This window comes from Lissotriton vulgaris, chromosome 12 (genome assembly GCF_964263255.1).
Source record: "Lissotriton vulgaris chromosome 12, aLisVul1.2, whole genome shotgun sequence".
NCBI lineage: Eukaryota > Metazoa > Chordata > Amphibia > Caudata > Salamandridae > Lissotriton > Lissotriton vulgaris.
The window spans coordinates 290,101,295-290,114,088 of record NC_141700.1 but is presented as its reverse complement, the minus strand read 5'-3'; the positions used below and the strand labels follow the sequence as shown (position 1 = coordinate 290,114,088).

The 12,794-nt window shown below is 41.7% G+C and overlaps 1 protein-coding gene across 1 annotated transcript in view; it reads left to right on the top strand.

Moving 5' to 3' along the window:
- The window catches only part of POLR1H (RNA polymerase I subunit H), a 142,330-nt gene extending 136,550 nt beyond the window's left edge, over positions 1-5,780 (top strand). Inside the window, exon 4 of the mRNA XM_086945548.1 lies at positions 4,863-5,780. Coding sequence (XP_086801674.1) covers positions 4,863-4,887 — 25 coding nt within the window. The 3' untranslated portion in view covers positions 4,888-5,780. The remainder of the gene's footprint in view (positions 1-4,862) is intronic.
- The last annotated feature ends 7,014 nt before the right edge of the window (positions 5,781-12,794 follow it).

Below are 12,794 nucleotides of genomic sequence, written 5' to 3'. Positions count from 1 at the left end.
GCACAAGGAGGCTGCAGAGGGGCATCAGCTCCCCCAACAAGCTTTTACAGAAAGTACTGAGCCTAAGTTTGTATGTTCTCCATGTGCATGTTTTCTACAGCTAGGAATGCAGGGCCATCTAGGGGCCAATTTTATGACTGTATAATTTTTGTTGCCTAAAAGCTGTTAAAAAAACACATAGGCACATGGTACATTTTGAATCATTTGGAAAGATCGTTGTCAAGGGTCTTAAAATGCTTATTCCTCAGAGGCTGCGATGTTTATTACAGATGACACAAGCACCTTATTGCAATGCCTGGTTAATTACAAGTTCACAAGGGGATGTCATGCTTTATTCCTGGTAATGTGGGCATATGATTGCAATACTTGACTATTCTTAATAAGTGCAGTGGAATTATGGTTACTTAAGTCAGTGGTGGAATGAAGTATTACCATAACGTGGGATTTCCGTTTTGAGAGGGGACAACATTGTACTAATGCAAACGGACACCCCTATATATGGTTAAATGCTGTACTGTATGTGAAAGGGGTGTTCTGTGAATAAAGGTGTCAAATTTAATGTTAGTAAATAGATATCCACCAACCTTATGTATATTTACAAATTACTGTGTAGTATTGGATAGTGTGTGTGTAATAAATGTACTTTTACTTTCCTAAAGAAAAAGCACAAACTGTACAATTATTTATTGAGTGTTATTATTGCATGCCAGCTAATGGTGATCACCAGCCCACATCACCTTCCTTGAGTAGGCCTTGGACTACTCTGCTCCGCTACCCTGAGAGTCAAGCGCTACAATAGGGGTGTTTGGTTCGACTTGGCACCTGTTACTTGTGCAGGCCACACAACTAATGGCCTGTTTCTCCACAAAACACAACTGATATACACCCGACACCTGCCAGACCTATTAGTGGTTGTTAGCTGTTTAAGATAATTGAGTAACCACAATGATTTTGTTGTAAATTAATATTGAAAAGGTTTCAATTGTGAGAATGTGAAATAAATATTATTGAGGCCTGAGAAAGGAGCATTGGTCTTCTGTTATGTGTACTTTGTTAAACAAGTAAACTCTTTTCCTATCTACCTCTCGTCTATCTGCATATCTTAAACCTTATCTTTTCCTCTTCAGCACCCTCTTCTCACTCTCCTGAATGCATCTTCTTAACTACACCGTCCCCCAAACATACATTTTACTCACTCAAATGGAAGTACTTTATTTTCTGTTACTTTCTCCTTGTGAATAGTTTCACAACTGTGTGCCCCCTTCACACACATGTACACAGAATTTCAGTTGCAACTGCAATATGTGACCATTGCTCTGTGTGCCGTGCAGAAAGGCCAACCCACTGACATGCACTGTGAGGAAACTCACACTCCCTTCAGCCTCAGAGCTCTCAACTGCATCCCGTCAAAAACACCTGGTGCGCCTTAGTTCAAAGAAAGCACTATACAAGAATAATACAATTCACGGAAAAAGCACAAACAGAACATGATGGAAATAGCTAACACTCTTAGGAAACGCAAGTCTAAGTAAAGCATGTGAAATAGAATCATGTACTAAATCACTGAAGTGCATTACCTTATAGTTTTTAACGTTCATTGTTCGGAAATCAATCTATGTTGTTGGCATTAATGTTAGGACATGAATATAGGGCCCAACAAAGACCCGGTTCAGCTTCTGTTTTTAATGTCAGAGGCAGATCCTCAGAACTACTCAACCACAAACATATAGCATGCTACATCATCTGTCTTTAAAATCAAAACCTGTCCAGAATGGGGATAAAACAATCTAGAACCATTGCACCAATGAATCTAAATAAATTAGACCTCAATAAGTACCCAGTATGTGCACCATATTCTAGACATGCATATTTCTAGCATTTAGTGTTTTTTTTTTTATTGTTCTGATATTCGACAAATCAGGATATTATGCGCACATGTTTCTCCCTTTGCGCTTGAGGACCTCAAAAGCTGAGGATATTTGGATCAACTTCGACAGGGAGCAAAAGCCCTGTGCACCTTTTGAATCCACTTTGCAGGATACAAATACAGCAGTTGCACTTATAAAGGAGCCACCGACCTACAGCCACGTCCTGAGGTGTCTCAGTGGTAGTGGGTCAGCGTGGCCAGGCGTCAGCACAATATACCTAGTACAAGTTTAGCATTAACACTTACCTTCAAAAAGGACAAGTGGGCACATGCATCAAGCTATTTAGGAATCGCAAACGGTGCGATTCGGTAAAATCGGCCGTTTGCGATTCCTAAATACCTTTTTAGTATGCATCATGCATTTTTGGACAATTCGCTATTTTTAGCGAATTCCAAAAATGCGATTGCTCTTAAGAAATCGCAAATTTGCGATTCCTTAAAAGCAATGCATCATTTTTTTTTAAATTGCGATTTTCGAAACTGGAAGTGCAAATTACCACGAGGTTGAACCTCGTGGTAATTTGCGAAATTGTTCAAATATGCTTTAAATTGGGTTTTTTAAACTGTGCAATTACAGACACACGTGTCCTAAGGACATGTGTGTATGTAACTTGTACTGAAAAGTACATTTCATGGGTGCAGGGGGGGTCATTGGACCCCCCTCTCCACCCTTGAAATGCATTCATGAATTGCGATTTTTCAATTGCGAATTCGCAATTCCCATTGATTCCTAATGGCCTTTTAGCCCATAGGAATGAATGGGAATTGCGAATTCGCAATTGAAAAATCGCAAATTTCATGTGAATCGGTAAAAATTGCGATTTTTTTTTTTTTACCGATTCGCATAAAATTTGCGAAAAAAATGATGCATAGGCTTTTGCGAATTCTTATTTGCGATTCGCTATTTTTCGCAAATAAGAATTCGCAAATGCCGATATTGATGCATGTGGGTGTAGGTGCCATATCTCACGTATTGCGCTCGCATCCGATCCTGTAATGAATGTTAAAGGGTGACACCTATGCCGGTAATGATGTCTGGCCTCATGCAGGGATGCGTCAATAGTGGATATCAGCAGACTCCCATAACACTGAAGGGCGTTAGAAAGGCAAGCTCTGCGTTGTATGCCACTTTACAAACATTTGATTTACTCCTGACTTCAGGCTCCTTGTTCAGAATGAGGCGGGATAGGCAGCCAAAACTTAAATGCATAGATTTATTTAGACATACGATCTGAGATGGATGTATTTAATAATTGTTTCAGAACAGATTTAGGGATTTCTTTTTATTTTTTTTATTAATATAATAATCTTTATTGCATGATTAATTAAAATCTTTGCAATTAGGCAGTAAAAACAAGAAAAAGAAAAGTACATAAATAAAGCCTTTAAAAAGCAAACATTTAGAAAAGTTAAAAAGTGAGAGAAAAACCCTGCGGGAAGTACTGTACTTTACGTTAGGAAAAAAGGTCTTTCACGATCAATTGTGACTTTGATTATCAAAGGAGAATAGTCTTGAGAGCAGAAGCCATTCACAATATAACAAATTTAATTACTAACTGCTGAGTTTAGGGCCGTGTTGACTGATTTCATAAAGCGCACTAGCCTGCATGCTAGTTGGATGTTTTCTCCCTTAAAGCTCATCAAGAGAGCTTGTCTACGGGTTCGCACACGTCTCTGATTCCAAGGCCTTGTTAGTAAGCTCTTTCGGATACTCTCTAGAGCTTTGCAACTACACAGCAGATGCAGAACGTCGTCGTTAGCATTTTCGCAAAGCCTACACTTGGGGTTGCAGTCCACGCGCTTCCAGGGGGCAAGATGTGGCTGGGATGGTATTACCCCCATCCTCAACTGCAAAAAGTCTTCCTTCACCTTCCTTGAAAAGCTGGTGCTAAGGTATGGTTGTGGTGAGGCGCTGGTGTAGCCTTGAATCACAAACCACCCATGAGACCTCTTGGTTAGTGCTGTTTTGTCCTCCTCCAAGGAAATTATTTTCACACATTTATTGACCAGACGCTTAAAACACTTGTCTGTGCAACTCGAGTCCCAAAGATCTCTTAGCGCAAGGGAGTTTTGGCTGCTTGGAGGTAAACCATTGCAGGGGAGTCCTTGTTTGTTTCCAATTCTTTCCAAAGATGGGCATTCAGAGAGTCTGTTTCCGCATTCTTTACTTTGTGCCAGCATTTTGCATATGCACCTTTACGTGCGATTTGCTGCTTCTGTAGGCCAAACTCGAGCCTTAGCTGTGCTGGCGAAGTGTATGGAGGAAGCGCAAATAATATTCGCAATGTTTTACTGACCACGTTGTCTAAGATGGTCTCATCCTTCCCTCTCATACATTCACTGCCATATGTAATTGACGGCAGCAATTTCGCACGAAATATGTCAAGCAAGGGGATTAAATTTGGGCCCGCTATTTTATTTTTGATGTTTTTTAATGTTATGGCAAATGAGATCCCTCTGTTCCTTATTGATGTTAGTTGTTGCTTGAAGGATCCTTTTGAATCAAAATGTATGCCCAGATATTTGTATTCTTGAACTGTTTCCATTTTTTTGTCTTGGAGAGACCATTGGAGAACATGCCCTTTTGATTTTTGATTTAGTACCATCACCTTCGATTTATCATTGTTTACGCTTAACCCATTCTTTTCGTCAAATTTGGTTGTGGTGTTAATGAGGTGTTGCAGGCCGACTGGTGTTTGACTGATTAGTAGCAGATCGTCTGCATATAGTAGGTTGGACAGCGTAAACCCCCCTAACTTTGGGGCATGGTGATTTAGGGATTTCAGAGTGGCGCAGCCCTGGAGCAGAAACTACCCCTGCTGCACTGTGAAGCCTGCCGCTCATAACTTGTAGCGTGGTTTGAAAATAGGAATAAAAATACCAAGCTTTACTGCAAGTGCTTTATTAGCAGTACCTCTTACTTCTGTCTTCACAGGTTCCAAGAGAAGGAGGATTCCTGACGAAACCGGATGAGAGACAGATCTGAATGGCACATTCGCAGTTAATGTTCTCATCCCTACCTCCTTGCATTACCTGGCAAGCGCAGAGAGCCAAACGCTGAATTGGGAGACAACTTTTCAAGGTCTCGGGCCCGAGATTTTGAATATCTCAACGTTCATCACTGCTAGATATTGTGACTGTTTTCTACAATTGGCAGCGTTTGTTAAACACCAATATTGGCTAATTTTGAATATGTGGGAATACGAAATGATAAAAGTAAAGAAACACACTTCAATGTTTTAAAAGATGAAACCGAATGAGGACAACGAGAATATTTCTGCTAAGGTTCTTATTTCCTTTGTGAATATATGTTTTAAGGGAGTTGAAATTAAGTTTGTGCAGTTGTATTTCTAAACATAGAGTGTGCAATTTCATTTAAAAAATCTGGTGTCTTCCTTTTTCTGTGTATTTTAAAGCAGTTTGGAATTGGATATTTGGAAACGGGTCGCTGGAGGAATTCTCTCACTGAATTAGCTCTTAGTCTGTACTTCTCTAAGCGACCTTTATACAGACACAGACACACTCACATCAGGCTTTAAGTAGATGCAACAGAGAAGAGAAAAACACATTTAAACGTTTAAAAGAAACATTTGTGGCTGAAGCCTTACACCAAGTGGAACCCAGAATCTGTGCGTATCGCTGACCTCTTATGCTGTGAAAGACCTGCACATCCAGGAAGTTCAGAGGAGCGAGTCTCCTCTCCTGTCCAGTATACATAGGTGAGGACAGTCAGCAGATCATGACAGTAGTTTACATTTTGTGTTAACATCAAATTGAATGTCACTCATAGAACCAGAAATTCAGTAACATGCCATGTGGCATGAGAATAACTACCATCAAATAAAGGTTGAAGGAATAAAAAATGTAGCTCCGCAACTTTATACAGAAAAAATCAGAAATCATGTCAAATGTTCTTGGATTTGCATAGTGTAAAGTAGCAGTCCCTATACGCCACCCGAGAGCACTCTAAAATGTGAGAGCCTTCAAACAATTCTTGTACCTATGTGCTGTCTTAGTAAAACATGCCATTGCAGTGTAAAGTCTCCATCAGCATTGATGCAAGCAGCACAGTAAGTAAGTTAATCTTTTTTTATTGTACAGTTAATTAAAACCTTTACAAGCATCCGTCAATTTACACAGTTTCACAATAAAAATACATATCATGATTCACATTACTATTGTGGCAGATCAAGAATAAAAGAAATAGTAATTTATGTGCGGAAAATAAGTCTACTCCCCTTTTGTGAGTGCAACAGTCGCAGCAGGGTATCTTAGGCCTGCGGAGAGCAAGAAAGTAAAGTGCCATGTGCGCGGGTGACTTGAGACCAGGGCAGGGCAGCCAGGAAAACAACAGGCGGACAGTTTTGTTACTCAAAGCGCCTGTAAGATTGTGCTGACCTTAGGAACAAGTAGCAGGGTCTGTATGCACAGAATTGCCTCAGGATCTATAATCAATAGAGCCAGGGAATAATTAGTATTCGTACTTGATAATTACCGGAAAGGGCATGGTATGCTTAGTGCGCAAATATTTGTCAAAGCTAAAGTTTATGGCAAATTAAGCCTAACATAAGTTAAAGGTAATGGCTGGCAGCTATTGCAGGCCTGTGACTAGCAGCATGCCCTAGCCAATCAGCCTCTTAATCGTATGCTTGGCAACTGTCTTGTTCGGGCAGCCGGTAACAGTGTGCAGGTATACCGGGAAAAGTGCTTAGTGCAAGAGCAGCATTGAGAGTGACCAGTAACAGTGCAAGAGCAGCATTAAGAGTAGGTGCAGGGCATCAGGGGTTGGCCCACCGCATGGCCTTGAGCTAACTTGTTCACCATTTCAGTTCAACAAATGATTAAAACCTGTAAAACAAAAAGACACACAGTAGAACAGAAAAATTCCTAAAAGACCATTATAAGGATGCGCGGAGCTAATTGTTCAGAAGGCGGGAATTTCGGAGCAGCAACTGAGCCATGCAAACTTATTTATAAGATTGTTGCCGCTGTCTCTTCGGCTTTAAGACATTTTTGGGCCAGTGATTAACAGAGGGGACCGTCTTCCAAGCTAGACCCTCGTTCCCTCCAGATTACTTTGTCCTCTTAAAGTGCAGGAAGTGCGCAGATTGCCGGTGCTGTGCTTCTTGTTGCGACAATGATACAAGCATGGGCCTTCCCGGTGAGGATCATAGTGCTAGGTCCGGCAATGCATCAAGAACGCTATTGTCTGGTGGACTTTTTCTGTTTGTTGAGGTGGACTTCCGTGGCTATACGGAATTTTACCAAACTTCAGCTCAGTTGTACATTGTCGCCGAGGAAGCTTGCCAGCACCGCTTGCCTGCAGGACCGTATATGTTTTTAGTTGAAATGCGGTTTCAGGAGGGTCCGGCTTTCCTGTAGTAGTTCCCTGCATACTGTGATGAGGTGTACTATGTTTTCTTCGACGTCCCCGCAGAGTTGGCACATTGCTGGTGTCGGAGGGCGTAGCCCTGGAGGCAAATGGTTTGCGCAAGTCAGCAGCCCTAAGCGAAATTTCAAGAACTTCTCTCTCATATTTTTGGAGTAGCTAGTGTGGAGATATGCTTGGGGTGAGGGTTTAGGGTAAGATTTTATGATGAGCCAGCCATGTGCATGCTCTGCCAGGGAGGCTTTATCCTGCAAGAGAGATTCTTTCTTAACTATGTTGGTTACTGCTTTTTTAAAACTTGCAAGGGTCCCTGGATATTCCCATAGTTGTCGTAGCCCCAGCTGATTGAGAGCGGCCTCCAAGTATAGTCTTGCGGGGCAGGTCTCTTTGGCTTGTAGTTCTTTCCACAGAAGGGCGTTTAGCGTTTCCGGTGCTCCCCTTCTTATTTTGCGCCAGCTTTTTATATATGTTCCGTTGCGTGCCAGCTCTTCTCTTGGTAGCTTAAATTCTAGCCTCATTTGTGCAGGGGATGTATATCCCAGCAGGCCAAAGATCATTTGCAGTGCTCTCGCTACGGTGCCGTCTACAATATCAGCTCCCCTCCCTCTCATCACTTCGCTACCATAAGTGGTAGATGGAATTAATTTTGCCTGGATCACCCTTGTTGCAGGGAGGAAGCTTGGGCCGGTGATCTTGTGTGTTAGATTCCTTAATGCCACCGCACAGACCTCCTGTGCTCCGTTTGTGATAGGCACTCCACACCACTGGAGTCAAGCTAGCCGGGCTGATGAGAGGTGTTGCCTAAAAACCGGTCCGGTCCTCGGATGCTTGATTCCGTTCTGGGAAGGACATGGCTTTTGTAGTTCGGACTGGACTGTTCCCATGGGGCACAGGGTCAGAGCTGATTTGCATATCGCCATTGTCTAACCCAGGGTGGTGTGGGGTGCAAAAAAACGATGGATTTGGGCCCAGATCTTTGGACTGGGGTGAATGTGTGACATTGATCCACATTCGGTCCATCACCTGTTTTGTTTGCCGTTTGTGATAGTATGCAAGCACCCGAGCAAGTAATTGGCAGGGGAAACCAACATCAACACAGTAACTAACTTTGCACCACTGTACATGCCAAGGCCCTTTAACGAAAAGCATAATTATCAGTGTGGCATTCACTAGATTTGATTTTATATTTGTATAGCGTAAACTAATGCCCGTAGGTGTCTAGGCGCTTCCCACACTAAACAAGGAAGTGCCCTGAGTATAGAGCGTAAGTGGATGGAGGTGAACAGTATACATGAATAACTTGTCTTACTGATTGAAAAGCCGAGTTTTGAGTACTTCCCTAAAAGCTAGTAGACCGAAGGCGGCCTTCAGGTGACAGGGCAGGGTGTTCCAGAGTTTGGAGGTGGCAGAGACAAAACTCCTGCCACGCCACCTCTCAAGCCAACGCTTTGGGACTTTGACCAGGTTAGTTGAGGAAGAGCAAAGATCTCAGAGGAATGTACCAGGAAAACAAGGGTCTAAAATAAGCGAGGCAGGCCTTATGTAGGGCCATGAAGGCGAAACAAAGGGCTTTAAATCAGTTCTCCGTCATGGGGAGCCAGTGCAGGGTGAAAAACGCTGGGCGTGCGGTATGCCACCTTGGCATTTTTAATAGTAGTCGGGCAGCATCGTTCTGAAGAACCTAAAGTCTGGTCAAAAGACTCTTCTGTAGGCCGACAAAGAAAGCGCTCACTAGTCCAGCCTGGACGGAATGAGGGCCATTGTTTTCTGCAGGGTCTAGGGAATTAAAGTGCAGATTTTTAATTAAGAAGATGGACTTTATGTGATATTTGAATGATAATTTTGTGTAAAAAATTACACCTAAGTTCTTGGCCTTTATGGCTGGAGTGGGCATATTTCCCAGTTCTTGGTGCCACCTGTTGGGTTTCCAAAAGGCCAAATTGGGGAAAAAAGCAGAACCTCATTCTTCCCTGAGTTCAGCTTCAAGAAGTTTTCCAGGATCCATGTACTGATCTGTTGCACGCAGTTATAAAACCTAGATGCAGTGTCTTGGATGTTGCAGGTTATTGAGACAATAATCTGGGTGTCGTCAGCATATGACACCATGGCAAAACCAAATGAAATGAGTTGTGCGAGGGGAGTAACGTATAAGTTAGAAAGAGAATGGCTAAGAGAGGAGCCCCGGGGCACTTCACAAGGTAGCTGAAAAGGAGTGGATACAAGATTACCTATTTCTACTTGTTGCTATCGCTCTTCAAGGGAAGATTTGAGTAGAGATAGAGCAGAGCCACCGACCTCTAGGTTTTGAAGATGACTAACCAGCAGCTGTCGAATGCTGCAGAGAGGTCCAACAGAATCATAGTGAAGTTAATGCCACAATCCAGTGCACATCTGATTTCATCCATCAAAATAATAAGTGCCAGCATAGTGCTGTGCTTGCAGCTAAAGCTGTACTGGGAGTTGTTGAGCAATTGATTCTTGTTGACAAATGAGGTAAGTTTAGGTTAAGGATATTTGTGGATGATTTTATCGGATAGGGGCGGATGTGAAATGGACCGATAGCTGTCAGGGTCTGAAATATACAAATTGGCATTTTCTAAAAGAGCTCAAGTGGGAGGCCTTTTTCTATTGTGTTGGAATGACTCCAGTCTGAAAGACTAAATTAAAGACATCTGTCAAATGAAGTGTTATAACTTCTGGGGCTAGACCAATAGTATTAATGGGGCAAGGTTCAGCTGGTGATCCACATTTGGCTACCCTTAGAAGTTTAGCCACCTGATGAAAAGTGGTGGGAGATAAATAGTTAAAGGGAGTTGCATTGGTAAGTGGTGGATCAAGAGGGGGAGACAGACTGTTATCCCTGAGACTACCTGTGGCAGAAGTGCAATCAAGATCGCTGGAGATAGCTAGCTATGCTCCATTGTTTAAGTTTAAGGAGAATGCATTATCAATATCGTGAACCTTATGTTGAAAAAAAGATGTTAGAGGATTGCAAAATGATTGGTCAATAGCTGAGTTTTCTTTTCACTGGGAGTTCGAAAAGTTTTTGTATTGTGGTGAATAGTTCTTTGGGGCTATCTTGCTTGTGGTGTTTATTTTGTCTATGAAATAGTTAGATTTGGCAGTAACGATTTTGTCTTTATATTTCGCAATCATATTGCTATACATTTCTATGTTAGCATAGTCTCGCCTCCACCGACGTTCCTGCCTTCAGCATAACCGTTTTTCAAGTCATAGATCCTCTGAAAACCAGGCCTCAGAAGGCCTGTCTCTACAATTCTGGCCCTCTTTTAGAGGAGTTAGCGTGCTTACCACAGAGCAGATCCAAGCATGGTAGTCTGCACTAGCCGACTCAGTCGTTGGCTTGTGGGGGCCTGCTATTAATGAGGAGTGTCTTAAGTTCAGTTGCATCAATAGTATGCCAGAATCCTCTCTCATATTTATGCACTGAGGTATTCTCTGTGTCCGAGACCATGGCAGGATTGAGATCAATAAGAATGGCTGAATGGTTCTACCAGGTAAGCTGGAGTAAGCCAGTGGGGTTGAAACATTGTTTTTCCGTGAAGATTACATCCAACAGGTGCCCACCAGTATGGGAAGTGCCTGTAATGAATTGTTCTGGCCAATTAGATCAACTGCATGAATCTTCATGGTGGCAGAATAAAGTTGCTGTGGTAATTTAAATGAAATAGCTTGGCATTGATTTACAAGTATAGACTTTCTAAGTAAGCATGCCATTCAAGTCAATTCTTTCTTTATTCATCCTTCTGAAGAAGGTCATAAAAGATACACCATATTAAAAACATCCTATAAAATCATACACGTCTCAACAATACAAAACTAATTTTCCATTTAAAAAGAGTACAACAGCAAGCAAATACTGTAATTTTTTCTCTGAACTAAAGTGATAATGCAAAGCGATTGGGTTCATAAGTAGCAGCAGATATTATCTAATAGTGCAAAAGACAACAGCAGCCATAAATAGCAGCAAATAAATAACCAATAGTACATGAATAATACAAATCAATCCTGTAAAGGGGTTAGCAGCAGGGGTGGACATTTTAGCAGCAATACAGATACAATCCATACGGGAAAATGGTAAAGTGGATTGGAATTAAAACAGCATGCTTCTTCTCTTTGCTAAAATACACTTCAAAAAGCTCCCAACAGCAAAGCAAACATCATGGTTATTGAGTTGCTGCAGAAAATACGCACTTGGAAAATTTGTGTCTGCGCAAAAGAGGTATTAACATGTTCTTGGTAAATGGAAGATAAAACTGACAAAAAAAGACAAAATGTAAAATGGTTTGATTTGAATGTTCATCACAAGGGCAGATAGTAATAGATTCTGAAGAATACTGACCCAAGGGCATGCATACCAACCACCGAAATGACCCCCATCCTGAATCTAGTCAGCAGATTCCTTTTGTGCACATTATTTACATATAGTAAATACAGGGCATGCCAGTTTGTTGCATATCTGAAAGGCCAGGCAAATAGTAGATCTCTGTACAATTTCTCATTGTGGTTTGTGACTTTGGCAATCACCCACTCTGATGGCAATGCTACATGGAGTTAATGCAGCATGCAGGGAGTTGCTGTCTTTACTGGGGAAGTTGACGAACCAGGAAATGTTAAGGTGTTTGATTAAGCAATCATGGAAAGAACTAAGTGCTACACTGACCTCCAGTAGATAAAATAATCAAGGGGATTACATTCACTGCTAAGTTTACATTTTTCAGTAGCTGTAAACATGTTGCTTCAGCAAATTATCAAGCGGGTTATATTTACTGCTGAGTTTAAATCGTTCATAAGCTGTAAACCTTCAATTCGGCAGCGGATGCCCAACTTGGGGAAGAATTGAAGACCCACTTTTTAATTAACGTATTATGGAAAGTGAAAGTTGGGCACAAGCAAGTTGTTAGCCAAGCTGGCTGGCTCATAATAAACGAGTTGCCGCAACTGTGACATCTACTTTGTTGATAATCGCAGTGCTTAAGTCGTGTGACTAATAGTGAGTTTCCTTTTGAACAGGGGAAAAAGAATCTCCTTTTTAGGACATGGTGTGGCATTTCTAGTTTCAAAAGGAGTTCTCCATCTGGGCATCTTAGTTAACATGCAACCTTGAAATATCTCCACACATTTGCAGCGTTATGAAACTGTTACCATAGGCATACCTTCTTATATAAGGGACCTGCCCTGTCGCGTTAAAGAATTAATGAGACTTCAGAATCTCAGAATACGCCATTTAGCCAGTTGATGCCTAAATTCTTTTTACATCTTGCATTAGCGAATACCTTTTGATTTTACGAGAATTATATTATATACTTATAAGGGTTTTCCAGCAATCTCTTTCTTAATTTGTTTGTTGTGTCATTAACCATTTTCTTCCAACCGATATGCATATAGCATGGGGGCAGTGGGTCAGCCCACTTCAGCTGTTGGCTTACTTCACTCTGAGTGATGACATTATGTCCA